Source organism: Anolis carolinensis, chromosome 3, assembly GCF_035594765.1.
Source record: "Anolis carolinensis isolate JA03-04 chromosome 3, rAnoCar3.1.pri, whole genome shotgun sequence".
NCBI classification, from domain to species: domain Eukaryota; kingdom Metazoa; phylum Chordata; class Lepidosauria; order Squamata; family Dactyloidae; genus Anolis; species Anolis carolinensis.
The window spans coordinates 228,282,925-228,309,795 of NC_085843.1; the positions used below are offsets into that span (position 1 = coordinate 228,282,925).

General features: G+C 38.2%; 1 protein-coding gene across 1 annotated transcript in view; it reads right to left on the reverse strand.

The window, feature by feature from the left end:
- sorcs3 (sortilin related VPS10 domain containing receptor 3) overlaps nucleotides 1-26,871 on the reverse strand; it is a 665,522-nt gene that overhangs the window by 146,822 nt on the left and 491,829 nt on the right. Inside the window, exons 8-11 of the mRNA XM_062976280.1 lie at nucleotides 20,031-20,120; nucleotides 18,223-18,402; nucleotides 11,740-11,886; nucleotides 10,892-10,994 (exon numbers count right to left, since the gene is read on the reverse strand). Of these exons, the coding sequence (XP_062832350.1) occupies nucleotides 10,892-10,994; nucleotides 11,740-11,886; nucleotides 18,223-18,402; nucleotides 20,031-20,120 (520 nt within the window). The remainder of the gene's footprint in view (nucleotides 1-10,891; nucleotides 10,995-11,739; nucleotides 11,887-18,222; nucleotides 18,403-20,030; nucleotides 20,121-26,871) is intronic.

The following is a 26,871-nucleotide window of genomic DNA, read 5'->3' on the forward strand; positions in this document are numbered from 1 at the left end:
GAACATGAACCAGACTTTAATGCTTTAAAATAAAAACTCAACCTGGCACTTGAACCAATTAATTTGCATTTCTGGTATGTGAGCAGAGCTCAAATAATTGAAATAGTTGGATGCTGAGAAATTAATTATTCCCTGTTTCCCATTGTATATTTTTACACAAATTCAAAAGGTTATAACAAGGAACACAAACCAAACCAATACCCCCAACTCATTTGAAACACAGATAATTAATTCCCTTTAGGACACATATAATTCTGTACCATGTTTCTCCAGGTCTTAAAAACATTAATTCAAAATAATTGATCCCTACAATGATAAAAGAAGGCCTTCATTTTAGGCAGAGTAAGGCAGCTGCTTCAAGCAGAAGATCTGGGCTGCTGTTAACTGACAGATAATTATTACTTATTTTGATTTATTATTGTTGCATTCTTTGATTGCCAGGGAGATGGAGACATGCTTGGGAAACTTGCTGCCTCATATGTCACAGTAATTTGCCAAAATAACTTTCAGTACTATCCAGCCTGACATGAATGAATCATAGAACTGTAGACAGAAAGAACCCTGAAGTTATTTTCCCCCAAGTCCCTATCAATGTAGGAAACATAGGTCTATATTTACTCCATGACGTAATGGCTATCTAGAAAGGTCCCATCTGTCTCTCTGTTGCAGGCAAATGTCTTGAGTCAGCTCCCTACAAACCGCATAACACCCAATCTCATGTCCCTGTATGTCGAACATATGTTGAAAAATTGTTGTTGTCAGAAATATGATAGATATATTGGCATTCTGATTCAAGATTCCTTCTCTTTTTCCTCAACTATTGCACCCCACATCCCAATTTTGTGTTAAAATATCCTTAATATATACACCTACTCTGAGAGTACCTAGAACACGCATGGGCAAACTTTGGCCCTCCAGGTGTTTTGGACTCCAACTCCCACATTTCCTAACAGCTGGTAGATATTTGAAGATATAAAACACCAAACATGATTGCTCCCATGCTAGTCCCATTAAAATATAGACTAGGAAATCAACATTTCAATCAATTGTCTAATCTCAAAATGATTATGACTGTAGAAAACAGAAGTATAGCTATCCTGCATCCTTGATTTGGTTAGCAGATATTCGTGAATCTGGCATGAAAATTTAGTGCTGGCATCCGTTAAAGCACTCTCCCTCTCTCACTTTTTTTTTCTTTTTTTGGAAATTGTATCATTTTTTATATTTGGAGTTAAATCCCATTTTAGCCGCAGTGGATATGCCTGTGAGACCGGCTGCAACATGACAAGAGAAAAAACATTATGTCAGTACTCAGCTGGAACTGATTAACATTTCAGGATAAACCTTTCAAGGCTGAGAAGCCACTTTGATCTTGTTGGCTATTACTGAGTCATTTGTCATGAAGTTTGCCAAGACGAAAAGAACTAAAAGTTGGCTTTGTGGACTATACACCTGTTTACCCATAGGTGAAGTTCAGTAAACCACATTGTCCCATAACTGCCAAAAGACATTCAAAAGGCAGTTTTATCAAGTTTGTTTAGGGCATATCTGATTTGAAAGCTGGAGAACTAGCCATGATTTAAGCTGGATCTATACTGCCAAATAATGCAGTTTGAACTGCATTGAACTGCATTATATAGGGGAGCTTCTACGCTGCCACAAAATACGGTCCAAACTAGCATTTAAAATGTCACTTTGGAGCCACATTGCCTGCCAAAAACCGCGGTGGGGGACTGGCCACACAGCTCTGCTGTGCCAACACTGATTTGATATGGTTGGGTATAAGTCCTTCTGAGTCTCCCTGCACCTGAATTCCCAGAAAAATGATGAAGAATTGTCCTTATCATCACTGCAGGTTGTTCTTTTCCTAGATCTGCTTTGCTGAGGACACAATAGATGTTTTGGAGTCGGAAGCCCCCCTCCCTACTCCAAATCTCTGTCGCATCCTGAATGATACAGGTCCAGGAAGAGAACAACCCACAGCAAAGTTAAGGGCAATCCCTCATTGTTTTTGTGGTTGAATTGCGATGTAGGGAGGCTCAGAGAGACTGGCATCCCAGCTCTTTTGGCTACTTGAGCCGGAGGAGCTTGGAATGTAATCTGGGATAGTGCATGGCTAATCCAGATGGCAATATCCACTGCCACAGCACCTGCAAAGATTAAGATCTTCCTGGAAGATCCAGATCTTTGCTGGTGTTTTTTTTAATTAGGGATAAAATATGGATTAAAAGGTTTATGCAGGTTAAAACACATTAGACTGGGTACAGCATTTGGATTGCTACACTGGATTATCTGCCAGTGTAGATGGGGCCTGTGTCTACACTGACAATATAATGCAGTTCAAACTCCATTATTTGGCAGTGTAGATCCAACCCCTGAAATAACTTAACTGATTTCATGTCTATAGTTTCCTAATTTACATGCCCTACAGGCATATTGACTATTGGAGCAGATATTTATTTCATCCTGTAAAACTTGTTGCATTACATTTTACTTTTAAACCGTAACATAATACATTTACTTTTTTAAAAAAAGGAAAAGAAGAATCAGTCCCAAACTTCTGTAGCTTTGAAAGGAACAAAATAAATACACGCTAATGTAAATGTTAATTGAGCTCCTGACATTTAATGTTTGAAAATGAAAAATTAGAGCACAGATGCAACTTGACACATTCCTACCAGTGAGTAAAGAATACAGCTTGTGAACTTCTAATGGTGTTTATGTTGCTGTAAATAAAACCTGAGGCCAAAGGGATTGTGATTTATATAAAGCAACAAATGAGAGTTTTCCTCAACACTGTTGGAGTTATAGGAATGATTATGCTGCTTAAGGGCCCATCCAGACAACCTCTTTCATGCGGGAGTTCCCACAATTAAAAGGGGGCTGTCCAGATGATGTCCTAGAGAAACATGAACTAATTTGCCACAAACCAGGAAAATTCTAGTTTGTGGCCAATTAATTTATTAACTGGGTTTATTCTGCGCCTTCTTGGAAGGCACGAAATAAACCGACTACTTCCACTGTCTGGACTGCTCTCTCAAAAGTTCTAGGCTTTTGAAGGGGGAGTCCAGACAGTAGTCCAATGCTTTTCTGGGCTAAATTAGTTTGTGTTGAAGTTACTGGTTTTTGAACTCTGCTGCATAAGAGTACAATTTATGTTTTCCTTCTACTACTTGTGTTGCTCATATGAAAATACAAAAGGACTAAGCCTCTGCTGTTCTGCATGGATCGTGACCAGTAATACCTTCTGAATTTAGGAGCTACGTTTGTGGCAATTACTCAGTCCATAAACCCATTATGTATGCAAAATTCAAGCCTTGCTGGTACCTATCCAGATCATAATACCACAGGGTTATCCAAAAGTCATGAAGAGGTTTAAAATATTTCATACCACCTCTATTTTTATTTATATTACCACAGCATCATATACAGTATATATAGGAAATACAGTAGAGTCACACTTATTCAACATAAACGGGCTGGCAGAGCGCTGGATAAATGAAAATGTTGGATAATAAGGAGGGATTAAGGAAAAGCCTTTTAAATGTCAAATTACATTATGGTTTTACAGATTAAGCACCAAAACATCATGTTTTACAACAAATCGACAGAAAAAGCAGTTCAATACACGGTAACGTTATGTAGTCATTACTGTATTTACGAATTTAGCACCAAACATCACAATGTCTTGAAAACATTGACTACAAAAATATTGACTACTAAAAGGCAGACTGTGTTGGATAATCCAGAATGTTGGATAAGTGAAGGTTGGATAAGCGAGACTATATTAAGTGTCAGGAATCTAAAAGAAAAAAAACAGTTTCCAAAAATTATTAGAAAATCTGGTAGCAAGTCAGACCTTGCTACATCTTTCTATGTCCAGTTTCTTAGGTTCATTTTTCAGGCTTTAAGGACCTTAACAGAACGATGTTCCTCTTGCTAATCTGTCTCTTTCCCCTCTAGCCTGGCATCTGTAAAGGCTCTGGATAACAAACCGTAACGTAGACATTATAATTTTTTGAAAGACCAAACCAGAAAGTGCTCACAAATGATTTCTCTTTAGTCTAAAGAGAAGTGACTACGAGACTCCATAGAAATTTGTGTCTGGGCCTGATGTTGCTTAATATCTTTGTAATAACTTACAGAATAGAACAGAAGGCATACTTATTGAATGTGCACATGACTTCAAATTGGAGGGAGGTAGCGAATACCCAAGAAACCAATATCAATGCAATATGGTCTTCCTATAGATGATGGGTATGTTTCAAGACCCCATTCTACCCCACATCCCATAGAAACATTTTTTTTCGTGTCAGGAGCAACTTGAGTCGCTTCTGGAGTGAGAGAATTGGCTGTCTGCAAGGACGTTGCCCAGGGGATGCTTTGATGTTTTTACCATCCTTGTGGGAGGTTTCTCTCATGACCCCGCATGGAGCTGGAGCTGATAGAGGGAGCTCATCCGCACTCTCCCCGGGTGGGATTCGAACCTGGCAGCTTTCAGGTCAGCAACCCAACCTTCAAGTCACTAAGTCCACTACGCCATCTGGACTCCTGAAACAGTGGATAATAGCAAACCCTATATTTTGAGTATACTTGGGTCAGATATATACCATACCATACCATAGAATAGCACTGGAGGACCTAGAGAGCCCCACAAACACAATTAGGGAAGAATATTTTTGTAGCATTGGGAAAAAAAGTGGACATCAAGTCCACAAGTAAGGGGATCTTACTGTATTCCACGACCTAGTTAGATTGGACAGCTAGCTAATATAGCAAAATTAATTTCAACAAGTATAAATAATATAATGTACCACCTCTAGGTTGGAAGAAATTAAAATGTATGATCAGTGACACCTGGGTTGAAAGCACTAGTGTCAAAAACCAATGTAATTCTGGGCTGCATCAACAGGAGAATACTGTCCTGATAAAGGGAAGGGCTCGGGCTGTGGCGCAGGCTGGGGAGCAGCTGCAATCAATCACTGCAATGAATCGCTCTGACCAGGAAGTCATGAGTTCAAGGCCCGGCTCAGAGTCTATGTTTGTTTGTCTTTGTTCTATGTTAAAAGGCATTGAATGTTTGCCTATATGTGTAATGTGATCCGCCCTGAGTCCCCTTCGGGGTGAGAAGGGCGGAATATAAATGCTGTAAATAAATAAATAAATAATAAATAAGTATTTGTGTCACTATTCTGTTCTAGTCAGACCTCACCTGGAATATTGTGTATAGTCCTGAGCACCACCGTTCAAGAAGAATATTGATATGATGGAATGTCCTCAGAGAATATGATCAAAGCTTGGGAAACCAAGCCTTGGGAAGAGCAACATAGAGAGATGGGTATGTTTAGCTTGGATAAAAGAAGACTAAAAGATATCTGAAGGCATGCCAGGTAAAAGCTGCAGCAAGCTTGGCTACTTCTGCTCCAGGGATTAGATCACAAACCAATAGATTCAGTTTCCAAGAGGAAATTCCACATAAATATTAAGAAGATCTGCTAAGAACTCCAGTTTGTACTTTGTACATTAACACTACAAATCTTAAACCTGCTGACTTGGGAAAGCGGTTTGAATAAGATTCAGACTGTCCACAGGGAGGGCAACCAAAATGGTAAAAGGTCTAGAAGCCAAGGAGTGGTTTAAGGAGCTGGGTTTGTTTAGCTTGGAAAAGGATAAAAGGGGACATGATAGTCATCTTTAAAAACAGGAAAAGATGTTGTATTGAGGAGGAAGCAAGCTGTTTTTCTGCTGTTCTAAAGACTAGGACACTGAGTAATGGATTCCAATTACATGAAACTAGATTTCACCTAAATATTAGGAAGAACTTCCCGATGGTAAGAACTGTTCAACAGTGGAATATGCTGTCTCGGAATATGATGGTTTTTCCCTTGGAGATTTTTAAATAGAGTCTGGAGTGCTATGATTATGTCTTCCTGATGTTAGGGGGTTGGACTGGATGGTGCCTGTTTCTTCTAACTCTAGGTTTCTGAGATGTCAGCATAGACTGAAATAGAGCTGCTTACCCACTTCTTTCTTCCACTTGGTTCCCCTTCTATGTTACCATACACTTAGCTTTCAGCCTGTCGTCTTGCCTCCTTGGATAATCCAAGGTTATTTTTCTTAGAATTGAGCCCCAAACAATAACAGAATTTTTGTCTTCCTTAGGATCAGCACTCTAGTAACTGGAGGAAATTACAATGGACTTCTGTGATCAGGAATATGCCAGTGTCCTGGCATAATTACAGAATACCCTCCATTTAATGCATACACATTATCCACAGTGACAACCACTCAACAAGCTTTTTTGTTATATTGGACAGCTCCCACCAGGCTAAGCACTGTGGGAGCTGTACATAAGGCTGGGTGAAGATGGCCATCCAGATGAGGGAACCTACTGTGAGCAAGCAGTAGCAGACATAAAGGGGCTGTGATGGCTGTCAGATTAATTATCAGGGGCTGGGCATTGCTGGCATGTAACATTGTAACAGGCTGTCATTAGATTCCTGCGATCTGCTAAAGACAGTTTTCACCAACAAGCAGAGAACATCAATGCACTGGGGGCAAAATGTTCTCAAGGTTTTTTTTTTCTTCTTATGGGATAAATAGCCCATAAATTATGAGCAATAGTGATTCAGCTACTGTTGTATATGCCTCTACAACTAATTCTTTGGCAGCAACTCCATGAAAGTCTAAAGCCCAGAAATGGACCATGAGCATTATATCCCCATTAAAGAGTTGCTGCCAGTTGCTCAAGGGTGTCCTGAATTGGCATTAAAAATTCCCAGCAGCAAACAACTACACTGGAAAGCTTCAAGGAACTAATGCTTAAGGATAAGGACACATTATTCCATAGCAACCAACTTTAGATTCAGGAGGGCATAAAATGGCAATGCTTCAAAGGAACTGTGTCGCTGTATGCCAGCTAGAGATCCAATTGTGACAGTTCTTTCTTCCCACATTCTATAATTTCACAGGCATTAAGGAAGCAGGATTGATTACCTCTTATAACCACCATGACAATCCAGAGGATGGTCAAATTTGCAACAGTCTTTCTAAAGCATTCCCAGTTCAATAAATAGTGTTATTCCAGGCATACATGCTAAGTTTGTTTCCTGTGTCTTATAACTGAGACCTACGCAACTCTTTCCCCAGATTCTACCTCTCCGTTTTAATATGAGGCTGGAATTCAGTATGTTTTTGAAGGGGGGCAGGTTCATGGGCCAACAGGCCAACCCGTCAGCCAATAAGTATCTACAATTGGGTGAAGGTTTCACTGTGAAGCAGAGCAGCATGGATCAATGCTATTTCACAGACAATTGCCTCTGACACCAGAAACAGCACAGTGACGGCATGCAAAGACCTCACACACGCCAAGCATGGATAGAAAGATAGTGAAGCAGAGAGACAGAAAAAAAAGGATGGAGGAAATGTCTCTTTAACTGAAATTTTATAAGAGCCATTTATAATCAATGTTGTACGGAGAGCCTAACAAGGAAAATGTCACCCTCAAATTTCAGAGATTGACAGCTTTCAGAACCTTAATTTCCTTTGATCATTTTGAGAGGTGCTGAATGACCATGGGTTGGGGGGGGGGGATAGAGAGAGAGAGAAGGCAGACCCATAATGGAGTACTTTTCTTTATTTAATTTCACATTACTGTTTGCATAACAATACTACACATTACAACTTAGAACAGTGGTTCTCAACCTGTGGGTCCCCAGATGTTTTGGCCTTCAACTCCCAGAAATCCTAACAGCTGGTAAACTGGCTGGGATTTCTGGGAGGTGTAGGCCAAAACACCTGGGGACTCACAGGTTGAGAATCATTGAGTTAGAAGGTTATACAAGTCTTGCTTATGCTTAGAGGTGGAAGGAACGCTGATGAAGATCCGCAAAGAAACAAAAACTGATAAATGTATTTTGATGATTAAGAAGCAATTTTTCATCAACTTTCAGAAAGGTTGGTACCTATTCATGACCTTTTTACAATTATGTATGGAGACATTTATCAACTTTTTGGGATTCATGAAGTAGTAGAGTGTTGTCTTAAGTGTGATTACATTAATGTTTAAAGGGAGGAAGATGCAATATATACTTGTGTCATTTTTGTAGTTTTATATATATAACATTTCTGTTTTTTATTTTTTTGAATAAAATAAAATACTTTTAAAGCCTAGAAGGTTATGACTGTATAATATAAATTTTCTCTTATAGCTCCCAGTTTAGCCTGAATTTCTGTTTGTGGATGAGTGAAGCTACATTAATTGCATATAACCTATGTGCCTAACATATTGTACTAAACAATTATAACTGAATTTCAGCTACAAGTTTTGTATTAGGATGAACCACTTGAACTATTTACTTTGTACCTTCTCCACACTACAGATTGCTTAAATTACATGATAAAATGTTAAACAGAACAATTTCTAAATATAGCTTCTTTATATATTCATGTAAATCACATATGAAACTGGCACAATGTTATCATTGTGACTGCATTTTGACCTTCTGTTTAAACATACATGTTTATCAATTAGTTTACTTTAAACATTTGTATACCATCCTTTATTTATTAGATTCCACATCAGTGAACAGGAAATTGTATCATAGTATATTAATATTACAAAAGAAATGAAAAATGAGGCACAACTAAAAAAATATATAGCAGACCTTTCTAGAATTAATATGCCAGGAAAAAAATAAAAAGGTTTAAGCTAGTTAAAGGGAAATGCAAGGCGACATTTTCTCATTAAGAAGGGGCATTCCTTAAAGAAAGGAGTGGTGGAAGGCCATCAGCACAAATTCTACTGCTTATGTTGTTGTATAATTTTGATAAACAAGGCATTTGAAGAAGAGGTTCAGGAGAAGATCACAGGCAGTCTAGTATGGAAAGATGTATCCTTGCACATACTTGGGTCTAGGGCCATTTAGAAGCAGATAGGCCCTTCTTATAAAGTTTGCATAATGTGAACAGGCCTGGTTGTACCAATTACACTTCTGCCAACTGTATTTTTCAGTAGCTGAAGCTTCTAAGACATTTTCAAAGGCAGAATCATGAATAACACATTAATTCACACTATCTAATCAGGAACCTGGATTTTTATTTTTTATTTTTTTTTTTGGAGGGGAGAGATTGCATTATGAGGTAAAGAATAAGACAGCGTCATTTCCCATTCCATATACAATAACTGAATGTGAAAGAAGTTGAATGTCTTTCCCATTCTGGCAATGGTCCAGCATTCTCCATTGCAACTGAAGGTAGCAAGCTATGTTAGGAGGTGGAAGAGGGGATGTACAATTATACTCCCATGTCTTTTTACCATATTCCTGGTACTAAAAGGGGCAATATCAATCTGCCTAATGATAGTAGCTGGGTAAAGTTGCAACTGGTATATGAATAAAAGCTGCCAAAAAGGCACTCTATACCCTTGAGGCCAAATCGAAAGCCACAACCTTGCTCTTGTCCAGCAGATTCAGACCCAAAAATTAACCACACATAGCATAACCAATAACCATCTTGTTGCAATTTGGCTTCAGTTTGTTGTGCATCATAGACTTGCTTTCCAAATTCAGTCTACATGTCAGCTTCTGCAAAGACATTCCTGACTCTCATGACAGAGATAAATCAGTATAACCTCTCACTCAAAAACCTTGGATGACTCCCTCCCTTACTTTCATACAGAAATTTTGAAATTTGGTAGACATGATGGATCCAAGGTTACAAATATCATTAGATCAGACAGAAATTTCCAATTGTCACTTTTTGAAATGACTCTAAAAGCATTTTTCCCACATCTACTGTCTGACAATTCAACAATTCACTCCAAAGCCATAAGTATGACATAAAGTCAAACAAAATAATCCAGAAAGGTGTTGTGGACAGCTTGGAAAACGAGGATGAGGAGATGCTGGTGGAAAGTTCAGGAATTGAACTGGAGCCCAGCCATGCCCAGCAACTCTCTCAACCAAGCTTTAAAACAACACCCATGGAAAGAGCCGTTACTTCTCAGCCTGCAGAACAAATGCAAGCAAATTCTTCTGAGGAGACTGAAGGAGGGTTAGCTGTTCCAGCTTTCAAGTCCTTCAGATTAGCTGAGAAGAGAGCCAGAAACAGGTAACATCTGTGATTTTAGGAGCTCATGGGTGGCACCTTGTTGCTGGATGCAATGTCAGTTCTAGAAGCTACGATTTTGAACTCTTCCTATCTTGTGTTTTCTGAACTCTGGACTTACCTTGAACCTCAGCTTACGGATACTGATTTAACCTTGTACTTTGGACATTGTAGTATTTGGCTTATGATCCTGGAATGGACATTCGACTTCTCTATTTGTGTTATCCTGTGAATGTTGGCACATCTGTTGGACTATTTGCTTGACTCGGACTATTGATTAACACTCTGCTAGTATTTGAGGCCTAAGCTTCCAACGAAAGGGCAGTCTCCCTTCTGTCTGATATTAGTCCAATACATGCACTGTCAAAGACCCAAAATATGAGCTCATTTCTTTGGAAGTTGGTGAGCAATGCATGCCAGTTTTAAGTATGGACAACCCAAGCTCTTCTAACTGGGCTGATCTTCTATTCACAGCTTTCATACAACAAGATCTGTAATAACAGCATCCTGTGAATCATCAGCAAAATACCTAAAATATCGGAGGCTAGGTTTTAATTCTCAGAATAGAAGGTACATATTAAGAAGTTTTTAATACAGAGCACTCTCAAAACAATCAATTTCCCAGCTCCAGGGGGCACATTTCCAAAAATGCATGCCCTTCACATACTCCAATAATAATAATTTGAACTGTAATACAGTAATATGATCTATGCATTTTTGCCCCAGGAAGATGAATAAGAAAAGTAAGAAAGAAGTAAGAATAACTAGAGAGACAATTTTTTACCTGTAGCAACAAGTAGTCCAGGAACTGTTTCTTTGCTTGAGATACTGCCTGACGTGTAAGGATTTTCCGAGATTTGAAGGTGTAAGTGCAAAGAACAGAAGGGCTAAAAGGAGTGAGAAATAATGGAAACACAAATTGATACAGGAATGTTGAATTTATAGAATAATTCCATCTCTTGGTATCATAGTTCACTTTTTTTTAGTTTCTAGAGAGCATGGAATGAGCTTCATAAAAGGAACCAATGCCACCATCAACACCATGTCATCAAAATTACATTCTTCACTAGTTTTCCTGCAATTGTGGAATCTATCTTTAATGGAAATTAAATAAAAGTAAGAGTCTGAGCATTTTTAGAAGCAATGCAAGGGGTTTTTTTCCAGTCTGAATGACAGTTATGTTTTTTCAGGGTTTAGAAATTTTCACACAGTATGGTATCATCCAGTGCAATCTAATTTTAATTACTGTTGTTCTGTTATTTATATGTATATTGAGGCCTTTAGATATCTTTATAGCCACACTGCACTGCAGGGAATGGCTAGGATATAAATATGCAAATCAATAATATTGATCCCAAGCTATCAATCTGCGGAATATTTTAAATTGGGGACAATTTCATAGTCAACATTTTCATTTCCATAATGATTCTTTCTGGTCTGAAAAGTCTGTGACACCAGATGTTGATAAGTTATTAACTTGTCAAACAAAAGAAGAAATAACTGATACAAATTAAGGGACTAACTATGGTATTAGGGAGGCAACCCATGGTTTTCAAATGAATTCCTTTTCTATTAGAGAATGGAAACCAAAAAACACCCACCAAATATAGCTTAGAAAATTTCAACACTGACCAGCAGACAATGTATGGGGTCTCCTCTCAAATCCGAATCTGGAGCCTGTAGCAAGCGCCAGTCTCTCCCTTTGTTGTAGGTAATGAAAGTCTTAATTTGGTCCTCCACTTTCTTGTTAGCCAGGAATATGCCTTTGATCCCTGCTACCTAGGAAAAATGATGAGAGATGAAAAACCTCATTGGACAACCAGGCATGCACAAGGCACAGTCAATAGTGCACACATGCAGCTAAATATGCTGAAAATTCGCAGTGTTGAATAAACCAAAACCAATAACACAGTAGGAACCAAGTTATGCATCTCCGTTTTCTTTCTTTCATGGTCACTTTTAGGTCTTCACGTTGCATAAGCCCAGTAGCACCAAAACCTGCATTACCTCCAGAATGTTAAAGATTTATCAGTTTGACAATCAAAATGGAAATCATAAGAGGAATGAAACTGATAAAAAGTCATTTCTGCATGCATTTTGGAAGAAGTGGTTTCAAAAAGATTTGTTTACTTATGCAAGCCTTACCTAATTTGGTTGTTTTATTTCACATGCAAATATTGTTAATTTTCGATGAAAAGTTTGTTGTTGGGCTATTTGTTTTTGGCAGTGCAGTAACATATTCCTATTCTTTAAGTGTTATTTTTGCCTCTGGTACTAAACTTGATGTTAGAGAAGTAGTGTCCAGAAACATATATTTCATTTACTGAGATGAGATATCTCCAGTTTTCCCCAAAAAAGACAGGGCCTTATATTAGTTTTTGCTCCAAAAGACATGTTAGGGCTTGTTTTCAGGGGTAGTCTTATTTTTTTTTTCAAAATGACTTTTTAAATGAACTATAGCTAGGGCTTATTTTTGAAATAGGGTTTATATTTCAAGCATCCTCAGAAACGCTGAAAAATGATAGGTCTTATTTTCAGGTAGGTCTTATTTTTGGGGAAACGGTATATATAGTGACACACACACACAGACAAACTTTTGGTGCTTAATAGTGATTGTTTTAGTTATGGAAGTCAATTACAGTTACGACTTCTACTTTACTCAACACCCTCCCCAATGCATTTCCTTCTCCTTTCAATTGACAGCATCTTCTTCCAAAACTATCATTCGCTATAATTGCAGGCAAGCTATCAAGCTGAGAATGGAATAACACTATAATATCTCCAAGAGACATGCCCGCTAATCTCTTTAGTTTTCTCACCTTTTCTAAGTGAGTGACCTTACTCTTAAGGAAAGGAACTTTTTCACAACAGTCAAATAGCTATGCATGTGGCACTCAGTATGATAACCAAGTAGCCACCACAACTCAGGTGCCTTTCAACCTTCATGTTTATTTTTATATTTTATTATACTTTTAATGTATTACATGGTTTGGTTAGGTTGCCCAAGATACCCTGCTAGCAGAAAGTACAGAAGGTTCGTGTTCTCCACCATCCTTTCTCTGTTGCAAAACTCACATAGGTGCTCAACTTGTATGGATATGTTTTGGCACTGTGTTTAGGACAGTTCATCATTAGCATCCTCCTGTACTCAGGTTAACACGCAGGTTCTCAATTATGTAGCATTGCCATCCCCTGCAAAGTTACAATGGGTATAAGAATATTTTCTTGAATTAATTCAGAGAAGCATTCTTATTCTATGAAATGGCTTAAAATGGACTAGCACCTGGACTTTGCTCTTGAAACACTTAACGTGTAAGGTGAAAGGCCATCTCTGTGCCTGCTTTTCGGATTCCTTTTCCTAAAGCCTGCACCAGCTTGATTTGTTGCGCAGCACAGAAATATAAGTTATACCATAATCATCTTGCTGAATTACTTATTAACTGCCTCTCCTTACCAGCATTAAAAAAATGGAAAGGAAACTCAGAGAAAGGTAGAGGAAAAATGAGTGTAATTTCAAATACAGAAAGAATTTCTTACAAAGGCTTCTGACACTGCCCAAGCAAAGATAGAGACCTATTTTTGAAATCCACAGGGGAAGTGAGCACAAAATATCCTATCAAAAAACAAATTGCTTCTTAAGAACGCAGTAAGAGGACTTTAATCTCATCTCCGGAGGAATTCCTCTTTGGCAGCAGAACTCCTCAAACTATTGCTTTTGCCATTTTCTGCATAATAGCAACTTAGCAGGCCACATTCTGGTTTTCTTTATTCATAGACATTACTCACTTGTGCTTCAGCTCTGATTCTGAACTGTGCTCCTGCATAGAAAGGAAGTGGGGGGCATAACTATCAATCCCAAACACTGGAAAGCTAGATTAGGCCACAGCACACATGCACATCCACACACACACTTTTCTGTGCTTCAGCAATTAGTGAAAATATTTCCTTTAATATAAAACATAATAAACTACTGGGTTGTTCACAAAATTGTGCTATTATGGTTTTCTTTTTTTAGCTCTCTGGCCTTCCACACTCTCCTTTATGCTGCTGCACTACAAGAAACATGGTACATAGATAGCCAAAACCTGTCTACTCGTCAGCTTCTTAGAAAGAAGAATACAAAATATGCTAATTCATAGGTGATTAATACAAAAACCATGGCACTCATATTCAATGGTTTGGGATAGATGGTCTAACCCAGGGATTCTCAAAACCTTTCAGCTGCGGAGCCCTTTTTGAAGCAAGTTTCTTGTGGAGCCCCCCAGAAATATTTATATATTATATTATATATAATGTGTGTGTATATATGTATGTATGTGTGCATTTTATATATATATATATATATGTGTGTGTGTGTGTGTGTGTGTGTGTGTGTGTGTGTGTGTGTGATGGACTGGGCCAGTGGGTGTTTGTGTGAAATAATTACACAGTGCAAAAAGAAAAAAAAGAAAAAAGGAAAGAAAGAAAGAACAATACAATGCAATATTTAAAATGAAGAACTATTTAAACCAACATAAACTTAAAAGTATTTCAGTGGAAGACCCCAGGGGTCATCCAGTCCAACCCCCTTCTGTCATGCAGGAAAAACACAATCAAAACACCCTCAACAGATGATCATCCAGTCCTAATAATAATAATAATAATAATAATAATAATAATAATAATAATAATGGCAGAAACCCCAGAGGCAGAAAATACGCAATGAAACCACCCTCTGAGCAGTAAGAGGGGAAAAAGGGTTTTGGAAACAAACAAAGTGTGTGTGTGTGTGGGGGGGTCTGGGTGGTGAGAATATTAGTCTGGGCAGTGAGGAAGGCAGGAGAGAAAGGGTCTGTGCCTCGGGAGAATGCTCCTGCCATTGTTGTTTCCAGCAACTCAAAACTTTAATTTCCCTGCATTTCTCAGGAGGACAAAAGAGGAGGCAGGAAGCACAGTTTGAGAACCCCTGGTCTACCCTATAACATTTTAGACAGAGCTATAAGCTAACTTCTTTACATACAGAAAATATATCAGTCTAGACTAAATTCTTGACTTATTTTCTTTCACATTGGTCAACCAGGATATGCCCATTTACACCCTTAATGAAACAACAGTCAAGCTGCACAATAGAAGAACAATAGAAGTATTTGAGGTAGATTACACTATGCAACATGATTTTTGTTCCTGGTTTATAAATGTCATTTCCTAATTCTATCATGAAAGCATGGAAAACATTTATTAAACTGAAATAAAAACTTTGTTTTTCTGGGACATGTTGCAGCACATTTTGCTATAGTTTTTCAATATCTCGTAAGAGTCTCAACTAATTCAACATAGTTGGTGGCTGCCACAAAAATGATGTTTCTGGTGAATAACAACTACTTTCAAAGCAAGTACTGCACAATTAAACAAAAAATAACAATTTCAAACCAGGAACAGAAATGTTTTTCAAATTTTGTTACATAGTGTTATTATAAACACTCATTTATTCAAATTCCCAGAGGCCTACATTCCCAGGTAATATTGTTCATCTCCTAAAACTTGATTATCTTGGAGTTTTTCAGATGCTTTGTCCAAGTGGGAACTAAAAGCAAAATTGGACAAACCATCTCAAAAATTTCAAGTGAATTTTAAGTGACAATGTACGTCTCTAAGAATTTTAATTAATCTATGTGTACAAGCTAACTCAGTGCTTTTATTCTTCAGACTGATAAGAATAAAAAGAATGATCATGATCTGTGGATGTTTGAAATTTGGAAATGTAATTACAAAGAACTCTATAAGGCAACCTCATCACAGAAAGTTTCAGGGACCATGTGGAACCATATGGTCTAAAGATATAGGTCCCTTCCACACAGCTGTATAAAACCCACACTGAACTGGATTATATAACCCAGTTCAAAGAAGATATTGTGGATTATCTGCCTTGATATTCTGGGTTATATGGTGTGTGGAAGGGCTCTCAGTTTCCAAAGGTTTTAAGGTAGCTGGTGAGGATTTACACCACCTTGAATGATCCCAAAGATGCACTGATTTATGAATTAACTTTGCGATTATCTCCGTGACACAGATGTAGCCGTATTCAGATGATTTCTGAACAGCTTACTTCACTTAATGTATAGAAGTCAACATTTATTTTAGTTCATTTTGTAGTTAGTCAATATGTTTTCCAATAGCAAAGAGAACAGCAGCCATCAGAAAATTAAATGTATTCTTCTAAAGAGTCATCAAAATTTGGAATGGAAATACCTTACATGAATATTTATGTTTCAGTAAGAAATCAGACTTCAATCAATGAAAGAAATAATGACAGGGGATGACTCTATTCACTACTGTCTATCACATGAAAAAAATAGGACATATTGTGATTTTAACATTTGTTATTATCAATTTTTAGAAAATTATTACCGTATATACTTAAGTATAAACCGACCCAAATATAAGCCAAAGCACCTAATTTTACCACAAAAATCTGGGGAAACTTAATGACTCGAATATAAGATGAGGGTGGAAAATGCAGTAGCTACTGGTAAATTTCAAAAATAAAAATAGATACTAATAAAATTACATTAACTGAGGCATCAGTATGTTAAATGTTTTTGAGTATTTACATAAAACTGTAATTTAAGATAATAATAAAACTTGAATTAGATAAGACTATCCAACTCTGATTACCTATATACTCGAGCATAAGCCAACCCGAATATAAGCCGGCCAGGATTCTCACTCCGGGTATAAGCCGAGTGGGGCCTTTTCAGCCCTAAAAAAGGGCTGAAAAACTCAGCTTATACTTGTGTATCTATGGTAATTTAAAATTATATGATGCATTTTATTCTCTTTTATTGAAGGATACAAGCGATTCTTTATCTTCCCTTTTGATGATAAATTGTAAAAATGAATCTACACTTACAGAAAAATGTAGTATCGCAGAGAGAACATTGTGCAGATTTTTTTCACTTCCAATTTAGCATGCAACAAGAGCTGCCAGAAGAAACCCAAAAAGTAAAGCACTTAAGAATACCACTATATGCTTCCATGGCTTCCAACTTTTTTTTTTTTTTTTAAAAAAGGTATCAGCTAAAAGACTACTGAAGACCTAGACAAATTTTTGATTCTCTGTGTGTTTGTGTATGTGTGCATGTGTTCATTAGCATGTGTATGTAAATCAAATTAAAGGTTTGTTCACTTGCACACGCTTCTTTGACTCCGAAGCAGAAAGCAGCCTCACTAGTAAGTAAAGCTTTAAAGAACTTCACTTAATATTTGAGTTACTTAGGCATGGTTGTCTGTATTGGGTTAATGTATGCTCTAACATACAGAAGACAATTAAAATACACGTATCAAGCTAACAAAGAACACAAAACATTCGATATTGAGAAATGAGTTAGTGAGCTTTTAACCAAAGCCATTCGTATGTGGGATTTAACTGGATACATTCAATTATAAAAACAATACTCACATATTCCAGTTTTTAATATATAGCCCTTAGATATTTTAATGGAATACTGTAATAAATAAATAAATCCAGCTCTTCATTTAAAATATAGCAGTTCAAAGAAAGGCACATCTGCTCTGCTGTGGGTTTCATTTCATTTTGGTTTTGTTGTTTTTCCCAGGAGTGAAAAACTTATTAGGAGGAGTTAATAGCTAACTTCTAGTGATTTGTTATTGAGACAGATAATGGATTTACTAACAGTAAACTAAAGTTCTAACTCCTTCTTACTAACTTTTCCATCTCTGATTTCATTTTAGTAGAACTTGGATCGGTGAACCAGGTACAAAATTTTCACTTGGAATAAAATAATTTTGAGCCCTGAAATTTCTTTTGACTGTCAAAACTGAATGTTCGGATTCCTCCATGCAAAACTTATTCTGGGTTGTTTCCTTCATTTCAACTTAGGGGAATTTGTGGGGGTGGGGGAGAATTGCTGCCATTTCTATAATATAATGACTCAGAAACCATTGCCTATTGAAAATTAACAAGATATCTATCAGCAGTTCCTGTTCTACCTTCTGCTCAGCCCAGTGATTGTTAACATGATACAAGACCTTTAATTATCTGGCAACCCGACTGGCCAATGATATTTACCCCCTTCAAAAGGAAGAGTTCACTTCAAGGTGACTTTGGATGCATACCTCATACAGATCAATAATGACATTCCCCTCAAGTCCTCGGTTGCTCTTGACATTCTCCAAGGCTAAGGTGAAGTAGACCCCTCGGGTATCAGAGATGTAAAGGTTGTATGTGTCATTCTGGTTCCATTCCTGAACTGCCGCAAACACCTGATTCTCATCTGTGCTGATAATATGCATGTCCTGTTAAGGAAGATAAAAGACTTATTATCCCCAGTCTTTATTTATTTTATTTTTTTGCCCTTTGGGACGTAAAGCAATTACTATGACTTATGTCACAGCAGGGAAGGGCCATGAGATATGAGTTATGTTAAACAGTTTTCCATTAGACCAAGCTAATAAATTACCATATTCGTGCTTCTCTTATTTGTGTGTGTGTGTGTGTGTGTGTGTGTGTGTGTGTGTGTAGTGTTTAATTTTAAAATAGCTACAGGGTGGATTAAAGGAAAGGAGGATTCTAGAGTCCTTGAAGGAGTTTCAATCTTCCTCATTTTTATTTATACATTTTCATTTTCATTTTCAATATCTCAGAACCTAAAGGGTTTTCTTCTGGACCCAGAAGATAAAGAAAACATAGCTGTCAAGCTAATCAGGAACACAGAGCATTCAATAAGGAAAACTCAGCACCTGCAATAGGAAAAAGGCAGAAGCGTCCAACCATCCCATTATTACATTCGGAATAACTGCTAAATGAAACAAGTAGCACTCATTCCATAGCGATATCTGTCTTCCTGCTCCTGGACCTATTTTGTTCTTAGAAAACCAGAGCAATGTATTCATTAAACTTCTATTCTAGCACTATCTGATGTTCATCAGCACAACAGCTTGAGGTTTTGAGCCTGCTGTTTAGCACCTGCTACCTGGCAAAATGAAATGAAAAGAAATTATTCAGTTACCCCATCTTTCAATAAACCAGCTGTATTCTTTTTTTCACCAGATGAAAGCCGAAAGGGTCTCTAGCAGGCTTAAATAGAAAGTGAGACAGTAGAATATATTATGCTCCAAGCTATAAACACAGCTCACCAACCAAGAATGCGATCGCCCAAAAAGAACTTCATATCATTCTTCATTTTATTTCCTGGAGCACAGGGTGTGGGAAAGGTATTCCCAAGCACTTTACCCATATGGATGGTGGGTTGTATTTAGTTTGTGGGTCATAAGGACTTTGAAAAATAAGAGCCATGCTTAATCAGGCCACAGGCCTTTGGAATGTTGGATTCTGTCCCTACAACTTATGGGAATATTATAACCAGCACATGATGCAAAAGGCAGCCTCCAACAACTGAAAACAGAAGCACACTGGCAGCCCATGGTGGCGCAGTAGGTTAAATTGCTGAGCTGCTGAACTTGCTGATTGAAAGGTTGGCAGCTCGAATCTGGGGAGCAGAGTGAACTCCCACTGTTAGTCCCAGCTTCTCCAACCTAGCAGTTCGAAAATGCAAATGGGAGTAGATCAACAGGTACTGCTCCAGCGGGAAGGTAACAGTGCTCCATGCAGTCATGCTGGTCACATGACCTGGGAGGTGTCTATAGACAACGCCGGCTCTTCAGCCTAGAAATGGGGATGAGCACCAACCCCCAGAGTCGGACACAACTAGACTTAATGTCATGGGAAAACCTTTACCTATTCACAATACCAAGTCTCATTACCAGTTACCAGCTTTGCAGGCATGAAGCAAGTATATGATTAGACAAAAATATAATACAGAAAGGTGTTTTAAAATGAAGGGACAGAAATATAAAGAACAAAATCAAATCCTCTCTTTTTTAATCAAAATCTTTCTAGTTATCCAGATTACTTGCACATTTACCTTTGGCAGTGAGTACTTGGGCAATTTTATCTGCATGAAGGGTTCCCTTTTGTAGGACACATAATAATTTGCTCTTCCGCCATCAGTCACCTATAGAAATACCAAAGAAAGGTGCAGTGAATGTCTATTAATCACATAATATTCTATTACTCCCTGGCAAATCTGAAAGAATAATATAATTGATGATCATGGCTGAAAGAAGTCAGGCAAACCTAAAATGAAATCTTGCAAGCTTGAGACAGTCAAAATATAATCTGCAATCACATTATTCAAAATTTTATCTCACTTTCTGTTATTTGTTGAATACATAACCACATGCTACAATTTTTAAATGATTTTTGTATTGCTTTTCAGGAAAAGGGCTGCAACTTAGTTAGGGTCACTTGTTCTGAAGCCGAGTGGATTTTGCATGCTTTTCACTAGACAAACATCCTTCTTTCTTTTCTTCAAGGTCTTCCTGGACAGATTGGTGTATAATTTGTTTTAACAATTTCCTGAGTATCAAAGCCAGGCTAACCTGGGGAACTATAGTCTCATTAGTCTGACTTCAACACATAGAAAATGGTTAGAACAAATTGTACGGCAATCAATTTATAACCTTGGAAATTGCTAGCTGCCCACATGGATTTCTTAAGAACAAGACAAGTTAAACCAATCTAATCTCTCCTTTTGAGGAAAGTTGGTTTCATGGACAAAGAAAGTATAGTTGGCATAATCCTACTCTACTTCCAAAACATTATTAGATGATACAGTCAGAATAGATCCAAGGAACACTGTCAAAAGTAAATTTAAAAGGGAAAATATCAATGCATAAATCAATTAAACATGTTCCATAAGGGGACACTTCATGGCCAGTTATTTCTCTTGTTTACTACCTATTACAAATGGTAATGGTAACAATTTTTTCCTTCACTTGATGCAGACAACTGTATTTAAATTAAATATGTCGAGGCAGAAATGGAAAACAGGAGGGGAAAAACCAGTAGATATTTGTTCTCTCTTTCATACGGAAGAGCCCTGACTGTTTTCATTCTGTATATCAAATAGATGTATAACTACGTAAATTATTAATTGTGAAATATGAACAAAGTAACTGACAAACAAAAAATTGAAATTTAATGAAGAAACTGTCACCCTGAGAAAATATAGCTGCAGAATAAATTGATTGAATCTAAAATATAAAACAATTTTCAACAAAATGTTTAAATACAAGACATGTTCTGGTTTCTGATTTTCTTTGGATGGTCTCCTTAGAAGCTCCACGTAAGAAACGTTAAATATTTATTGATGAAAAAAACTTGTTGGCAAAGATTAAAATGCAACATATTAAGTTAGCATTTTATTTAAAATATATATTTTAGAAGTATGTAGTCCCCTTTTGAAAAACTTTTGGAAGCTATACTGATCCAAGAAAGGGTAGTGATTGAGGAAGGCAGGTTTTCTTTCCTTTTGGGTTCACACAAAATCAAATTGCAATCATAGGATATATGTAAATCCTTGATATCACAGCTCATGCCACTTGCTGTACTGCTTTTAAAATGTCCCGATTTCTTTCTCCTTCTCCCGTCTTCCCCTTTTGCCTTTTGTTTATTTCAATAACTTCAAACTGACCCATTTAAGGTGGAATTGGGTGTCAAGCAGGGATGTGTTATTGCCCCTACCTTATTTTCCATCTTCATCGCTATGATACTTCATCTTGTTGATGGGAAGCTTCCCACCGGAGTGGAAATCATCTATCGGACAGATGGCAAGCTATTTAACCTCAGCAGACTGAAAGCCAAAACCAAGGTCACCACAACATCTATTATAGAACTCCAATATGCCGATTACAACGTAGTCTGTGCGCACTCAGAAGAAGACCTACAAGCCACTCTAAACATCTTTGCAGAAGCATATGAGAAGCTCGGACTCTCATTGAACATCGAGAAAACCAAAGTGCTCTTCCAATAGGCACCAGCTAATCCCTCTGCAATACCAGGAATACAGCTTAATGGTGTCACATTAGAAAACATTGACCATTTCCACTACCTTGGCAGCCACCTCTCCACAAAAGTCAACATCGACACTGAAATACAACACCGCTTGAGCTCTGTGAGTGCAGCATTTTTCGGAATGAAGCAGAGAGTGTTTGATGATCGGGATATCCGTAGAGATACCAAGGTGCTTGTTTATAAAGGTCAGTCGTAAGGCTGAACAGGGTACAGGGTTGCAACTTGTGTTGGATGGGGTCACACTCCCCCTGAAGACACAGGTTTGCAGTCTGGGGGTTCTCCTGGACTCATCGTTGAGCCTGGAGCCCCAGGTTTCAGCGGTGGCCAGGGGAGCCTTCGCACAACTTAGACTTGTGCACCAGCTGCGCCCGTACCTTGGGAAGCCGGACTTGGCCACGGTGGTCCATGCTCTGGTTACATCCCGTTTGGACTACTGCAATGCTCTCTATGTGGGGTTGCCTTTGAAGACGGCCCAGAAGCTCCAACTAGTACAATGAGCAGAAGCCAGATTAATAACTGGAGCGGCATACAGGGAGCATACCACCCCCCTGCTAAGCCAGCTCCACTGGCTGCCAATATGCTACAGAGCCAAATTCAAAGTGCTGGTCTTGACCTATACAGCCCTAAATGGTTCTGGCCCAAACTACTTGTCCGAACGTATCTCCTCTTATGAACCTACTAGGTTGTTAAGATCATCTGGAGAGACCCTGCTCTTGGTCCCACCTGCCTGGTGGGAACGAGGGACAGAGCCTTCTCGGTGGTGGCTCCCCAGCTGTGGAATGCCCTCCCCAGTAGTGTTCAACAAGCTCTGACTCTCCTAGGTTTCAGGAAAGCCGTGAAGACATGGCTATGTACTCAAGCATTCGAGGAGTAACATCTGAGGTCGATATGACGTGAATCAAGGTGCACACAAAGGTGTTAATGGTTGAATTTAACTATACATGCATTTTAAATTTTATAATTCATGGTTTTATAGAGTCTAATTAGAGTTTTAATATATGTGGTACTGTTTTATTGTTTATTTATATGTCGTTATTTTATTGAATGTATTTTGGGCAATGTAATTTGCCGACTGTTGTAAGCTGCCCTGAGTCCCACCGGGTGAGAAGGGCAGGGTAAAAATGATGTAAATAAATAAAGCCATTGTCCTCCCAACCCTGCTCTATACCTGCGAAACATGGATGGTCAACAGACATCACACTCAATTCCTGGAGCATTTCCATCAACGTTGCCTCCAAAAAATCCTGCAAATCTCTTGGGAAGAAAGGCAGACAAATGGCAGTGTGCTGATTGAAGCGATGCTCCTACGCCATCAACTCCGCTGGACTGGCCACATTGTCCGAATGCCCGATCACCATCTCTCAAAGCAGCTACTTTACTCCCAACTCAAGAATGGAAAATGGAATGTTGGTGGGCAGGAAAAGAGATTTAAAGATGGGCTCAAAGCCAACCTTAAAAACTGTGGCATAGACACTGAGAACTGGGAAGCCCTGGCCCTTGAGCGCTCTAACTGGAAATCAGCTGTGAACAGCAGTGCTGCGGAGTTCAAAGAGGCATGAATGGAGAGCTTAAGGGAGAAACGTGCCAAGAGGAAGGAGCGTCAAGCCAACCCTGACTGGGACCGCCTTCCACCTGGAAACTAATGTCCTCACTGTGGGAGAACATGCAGATCAAGAATAGGTCTCTTCAGCCACCTACGGACACACCCCCAAGACACAAGAAATGGAGGAACATTATCCTCGACCTACGAGGGATCACCTAAGTAAGCAAGTAACTTCAAACTGGGTCCAAAGTGCAGAAAAAGTTTGCATTGGAGAGGATGGGAGAAGAGATGAGAAGAAGGGTAGACTCAGGAAAAGCAAACTTCTGTAATTTCTTCTAGCTTATATGTTCTTTGCCATTAATAACCCTTGTCATCATGACCATATTCTGTTGTTTCTTGACCACACGTGTCATTTGTGGAATATTGGAGGATATAACACCATGTCAAAATTTTCAATATAGATAATACAGACAACATGACACCATAGAATCATTCTTTCTGTTTATGAGGTACTTTGTTGTTCAAGTTCAAGTTCACATTATTACAGTCAATTATCAGCTCATAAGAAGAGGGAACCAGTCCCGCACAAACACATCAGGTCTAAGGGTCAGGAAATTTAACACTTTAAAACTTCAAACCTTAAAAACCTTAAAAACCTTAAAATAAATGCATTGCCAGGACATCAAGACAATTAAGCCAAGAATCTAAGCCAAAGCCATATACAGGGTTATATCAAAACTCAACATAATTTGTGGAATTAAAAGAAAGGGAATCTGAATGGAGGGGGTACACTGTTGATAGACAGACAGACAGACAGACAGACAGATAATTAGATAAATAGATAATAAACTTTTTAAAAGAAAAAGTGATATCACAAAATGTAAAGGCATACATGAAAAAAAAGAGCAAAGACATCCACTCTGTTTTACCTGAAGGTATTTTAATGCATTCATTTAACCTCTATGAACTTTACCAGTAAGTCCATTAGATATTTCTTCCTGCATATGAACTTCATAAATTCACCTTGATCTTCCCTTGACTGAAATTCATTAGCAACATGCAAATGCTGAAAACTTGTTTAAGAAACATAATTAGACTTGTGGCAACTGCTCTGAGTTAGTGGTGCTGCTGGGGAAGCTGAGAGTTGAACTTTGATTTGTGTCCAGATCTCAGCACTGTCTCAAAGTATGTTTCCTCCTTGCTCCACAGTTATTTAGTTCACACTGCTCTCTGTTCCCACAAAGAAATAAACTCTTCTTTGAGAAATAAGAGTGACAATAGGCAGCAGAAAGGGTTCAAGTCACTAGATACAGGAGAGACCTTTTGGGTTTCTCCACAGACAGAAATAATGGCATGTGCTGGGGATGAGTTGCATCCACATGAAAAACCCATAGACTAGACTGACACCATGGAATGGAAACCTCAAAGACAATCGGTTCTCTGTATGCCTGGCACTTGTCTAAATAAAGCACCAACCCACCAGAGTGAAGCCTGTACATCCGGGCCATTCTGGACAAGGTCTGGGAAACCATATATTAATGTTGACCAAGTGGGTTTGAATTTACTCACCCAGAGCACATTCCTGAGCTGAGAGACCTTCAAGAAAAAGATGGAGCAGGGGACGGCTATTATGGCTCCTCTCCCACTCTGCCACAACCACTTACCATTCGGTAAAGCTGGGCATCACATTTTTTCTGAGTAAACCTTGTTAGAACAAAAGATGGAATTTACATGTTCAACTGGGGAAGCAGAACAAAAAATGAAGGTTCCAGCAATTATGGGTGATATCACTGCCTATTCAAAGAGTCTAGAATGGCATCTATTCCTTATTCTCTTCCCTACTTAAAAACAAATGAGCACAGACCAGAAATGAGGAAAAGTGTTAGGTTAGGTGGTAATTATTTCACTAATGAACATTTCCTTCTTTTATCATTCCCCACTCGAGGATTCTCAAGGAAATGCTAGAAAAAGTAGGTCAGGCAAGTTGCTTCTGCTGTTTAACTTGAAACCACTGACATGCTCTATCAAAACTGGAAATGTCACATTTGTCTAAGATTTTTATTTAGGAAAAATAAAATGTACCTCCTCCTATGAGCCTATGAGAACTTTAAGATCATCTGGGGAGGCCCTGCTCTCGATCCCACCTGCCTCTCAAGTGCGGCTGGTGGGAAGGGGAGACAGGGCCTTCTCAGTGGTGGCTCCTCGGCTGCAGAATTCCCTCCCTAGCGACATCCGACAGACTCCATCCCTTCTGGGTTTCAGAAAAAAATTGGAGACCTGGCTATGCACGCAAGCATTTAAAGAATAAGCTCTGTTGGCTTTGACTTGGTCTGGATCAAGGTTTATGTACAAGGTTTTGTGGATGAATGGTTTAAGCACTTTGTATTGTTTTAAATTTGTATATTGTATATAGTTATTCATTTAACTGTTTTTTATCTGCTTTTTGTTTTATTCTATTGTATTGTTGTTTATTGGCATTGAATTCTGCCAGATTTGTAAGCCGCCTCGAGTCCCCTCTGGTGAGAAAGGCGGGATAGAAATGATGGAAATAAATAAATAAATAAATAATAGAATCTGATGGCCATATTTTACGTCTTAAGAATCAGGAGTTGATGGCCTGATCTTTCACCATGTATTCATGTTCCAAATATATAACATGGTATCTGAATAGCAGTTGGCCTGAAGTATGGCAAGATGAACGCAAGAAACAAGGAGAATGTGATTTCAAAGTTTATAAACTAATTCATGGCTGATGTATATAATATTCATATTCCTGGTAATTTCAGAGTAATACAATTGTATAACTTTCACCTTTTATTGGCAAGTAGGGCTATTTTAAGAAAAAAACATTTACATTTCTAAGTCTAGAGATTTCCATTCTATAGTATTTGGTATGGCAGCCATGCAAGTTTGAAATAATACAATACCTAAAAAATCTTAATTATATAGACCGTATTGTGGCTTTTAAGATTTCCAATACAGCACAGAAAACTCCCTGTGCAAATACAGTTTATTGTTACTTGCTTTGAAATTGCAGCATGTTATATCCCTTGAAGTTTTATAACTCCCCTAGCAATCATGCCATCTCAAGATAGAGACATATTTTTCATGGTGAATCTGTCATTCAAAGATGGCACTCGACTGGCATATGAACTGAGATTTTGTATCTGATCCTCTCTAGAAGGTCTTCCTTTGACAGAGAAGGAGAAAAAAAGAGTCCTGTTCTTACAGCAACAGAATATTTTGAGAATACAATTCTATTCTGAATGTAGGCTGTTATCATTAATTCTTCAGTACCTCATTCTTA